At 53.5% G+C, this 3444-nt stretch overlaps 1 protein-coding gene across 1 annotated transcript; it reads right to left on the bottom strand.

Annotated features, from left to right (window-relative positions):
* Positions 1-623: 623 nt before the first annotated feature.
* On the bottom strand, positions 624-3048 carry LOC112900671. The gene is made up of 3 exons (XM_025969503.1): positions 3040-3048; positions 2249-2813; positions 624-1748 (listed from the first exon to the last, which is right to left on the bottom strand). The coding sequence occupies exons 1-3, from the start codon at positions 3046-3048 to the stop codon at positions 1039-1041; spliced, it is 1284 nt and encodes a 427-aa protein (XP_025825288.1). The 3' UTR covers positions 624-1038.
* Positions 3049-3444: the final 396 nt, after the last annotated feature.

Genomic DNA, 3444 nt, shown 5'->3' with positions numbered 1-3444 from the left:
GGCACTAAGAACAAGCATGCATGCACAGTTCTCCAAGAGGATATGTAGCTGGAATATATCCCAGAACTAATTTGGTAATAAGAAATGGATATGACTTCAGCGTGCGTGCAGTATTCAATCTGGCAGCTAATTTACTTGCGGACAGAGATAATCCTCAAGGCATCTCATGATAAAGGGCTTGCCTTCACCAGACATCTATTAGCTATCAATGATCTGTTTTTCTCTAGATTCTCATGGCAGTACTTCAAGTGTTATCTTTGTTTAAAAAAGGTACATTTGGTTGGAGTTTGGAAGATGCTACGTACTCCATTACGTAACAACACCATGACACATGCAGTTAGGCTTGAAAAGGACTGGTGTAGGGAACATCCTTGAGAAACAAGCAAGGGAATATATGTGTAGGGGGAACTAACTGAAAACCGAGAGAGAGAACAAATGCCCATTGCAACAACGCATAAAAGAATGGTTTCGATGGAGAAAAAGTCAAAATCTTTAATAACAAGAAGCTACTAATTGGGAATATTCCCTTTTCCCCCTTAAAGTAGTAGTGAATTTTGATTGATATACGAGAGAGGTTATAATAATTCCAACCAATATATATGAGCAGAGGAATAAATCAATCATTTGGAGAGGAAAAAAACATGTCCTGTATATTGCATCATCAATAAGATTCCCCTCTTCTTGCTTTTGGATTAGTTTGCACAATTAATCAGTTGACACTTGAACAAATTAAAGAGATGAGCAACAGACCAGTAAATTAAACAAGGAAGGTAGCAAGCTCTAGCAGCTAGCTAGCTCTCTAAATTAAAGTGAGGATCCTCCAAGAAATGAACAAAAGAAGATCATGCATTTCGAAAAAAAAAGAGACAAGAGAGAAAAATGGCCAAGAAATGCTTATGCTTCCAGCAAAAATCACCACTGGCACTTACCCCATATTGCATGCATATTCCTCCATATAATACAGCTACTTGGTCTGATCCTCTCGCATTGCAAGTGTTTGCAACTTGCATGCATGCATATCCCCCCCGGCCAGCTCGATCACGGGTCTTTTTTATTCCTGTGGTGCTCCCCACCGTACGGCCATGCACCGCCACCGGGCGACGACGCCGTGGTCGTGGACGACGTCGACGGCGTGGACGGAGCAGCGCCCGACGACATTGCGGCGGCCGGCGACGGCGGGCCGGGCCGGATGAGCTGCTGCGTGGAGAAGTCCAGGATCTGCGGCGCCGACGAGGGCGAGGGCGAGGGCGAGAACGACGCGGCGCCGAACGGCAGGTTGACGCCGCCGCCGCCGCGGGCCATCATCATGAGCTGCGCCTGCGCCGCCTGGTGGGCGGCGGCCGCCTCGGCGTGGTGATCACCGCCACCGCCGCCCCGGCCGCCCTGCAGCAGCTGCGCGTACTGCATGAGGTCCGGGTACGGCACCACGGTCTGGTGCTGGTGCCGGTGCGGCGGCGGCATTGCTGCCAGCGTCACCGCGCCTTGGTGTTGGTGGTGGTGGTGCCGGTCCGGGATGCCGCGGGTTACGAGGAAGCCCAGGTCGGTGCGGCCCTGGACGCGCTCCGGGAAGTTGAGCTTGGCCTTGGTGCCCTTGAACCGGAGCGCGGCCTCGTCGTAGGCGATGGCGGCGTCCTCCGCCGTGTCGAAGGTGCCAAGCCACACCCGCGCCGCCTTCTTGGGGTCCCGGATCTCCGCCGCCCACTTCCCCCACGGCCGCTGCCTCACCCCTCGGTAGTGCCGCCTCCGACCTGCTGCACCAACAGGATTAGTTGTTTACTACTAGTAATCTGCAAAATCGATCCCACACACAATCAGCTGCTAGCTGCTAGTCGATCTGTACCGTGTCGCGTTGCGTCAGAGCTAACGTATTGGTACGCGAGTACCCGCATAAAATATTCCTTGGCAATATAATTCAGCATAGTTATTGGCGTATCTCCGTGCTTGATACTGGGGGGGAGAGAGAGAGTGTGTGTTCTCGTCTACTTTCTCGAGAGTTCATTAACAAAAGGAAATTAACCAAAGGGATTATGACCAGCTAGCGAGCTAAGCGAGCTGCTGGTAGTTTACTGGATCGGTGGACGGACGTGTCACTGGTTTTGGCAGGTGCGAAGCTTCCAAGCGGCGCAATCGAGCGGAGGCCGCGCGCGTGCCATGCTTTCGCAATCGAGAGCGCGCCGCCCACAGGACAAGGAGGAATGTAAGCTTGGTTGCTTGCATCGATCGATGAGACGGATAGATGGCTACGTACCTTGCTCCTCCTCGGCCGCGGCGGCGGCGCCGGCGTGGCCGCCGGGGTGGTGCGGCGCTGCTTGCTGGTGGCCCGTGGCGCCGGCGGCGGCGGCGGCGGCGTAGAAGGCCTGCGGCGGGAGCTGGTCGGGGGAGGCGCGGATGACGTGGGCTAGCGCGGAGGCCACGGCGGTGGCGTCGTGGTCGGCGCGCGCCGAGTAGTAGAACTGCGCGTACGCCTCCGGCGACGGGCCCGCGCCGACGGGAGACGACGACGACCCTCCGCCGCCGCTAAAGGTCGTTGCTCCTTGCAGCTGCGAGACGTGGTACTGCTCCTCGACATCCAGTGGCTCGTGCTTTGCCGGCGGCGGGGGCGGCGGCTCCTCTTCCTCCTCGTCGGCGGGTAGGGGCCTCTTGCCATGCTTCCGGGGATCCACCTTAGTCAGCTGCCGGTCGATCTGCCGCCGCCTCCTCCCGTCGCTCGGGCTGGATCGATCGATCCGCGCATGCGTCGGGGAGAGCTCGAGCTTTTGGACCTCGGAGCCTCGCGCTCGTCGTCTCGGCAGCTGGTACAGGAACGTGGCGAGCTAGCTGTGCTGCTGATAAGAACGCGGGGAGAGAGAGAGAGAGAGAGAGAGAGGTGCAGAATGTCTTCTCTCGATCTTTATGTTGGCTAGTGAGAGAAAGAGGAAGAGGAAAACAAAAGTTTTTGCACTTAGCCTATGTGTATATCTATGCGAACTTAGTTCCTTTGCGAAAAGGATAGAAAAAAAAAAGAGTTGGCTTGGGCTTTCTCTAGGAGCATCGCTTTACTTCCGGCATGTCGGAAAAGACAAGATAGTGGCGCCTTCATGCCCTCGGCGTACACCAAGTTCACATTGCCGGTGGGTTTGCCAACAATTAACCGAAAAGTGGAATCCATGATGATTTGTGGAGTTTTAATTTGTGTGGGATCGAGCATGAGGGGAAATAGTGTGGCTTTCATTTATTAGCAATATGGACAATGGCCTATACATATTATTTTTCTTCTAAAATATAGTATCTCATGAAATAGTTGTTCGGACAAAGTTCTAGATTAAGTAGAGATGCAAATGATCATATGCATACACATGTGCACGCACACTGAACATCTGATCTATGGACACCTCCAAATCTAGACTGAATATATCCTGAGAGTGACAAAATCATCGTATATACTTCTCACTGTCGAGGTATATC

This window comes from Panicum hallii, chromosome 7, assembly GCF_002211085.1.
Source record: "Panicum hallii strain FIL2 chromosome 7, PHallii_v3.1, whole genome shotgun sequence".
NCBI classification, from domain to species: Eukaryota; Viridiplantae; Streptophyta; class Magnoliopsida; order Poales; family Poaceae; genus Panicum; species Panicum hallii.
Note: the sequence above shows the minus strand (reverse complement) of the source record. Positions and strands in the feature narration are given on the sequence as shown.

Bases quoted from the DNA above. Each gene is read 5' to 3' on its own strand.
- LOC112900671 (XM_025969503.1), bottom strand. The intron at 1,749-2,248 runs GTACGTAGCCAT...TTGGTGCAGCAG, and splicing joins CGCGGCCGAGGAGGAGCAAG to GTCGGAGGCGGCACTACCGA.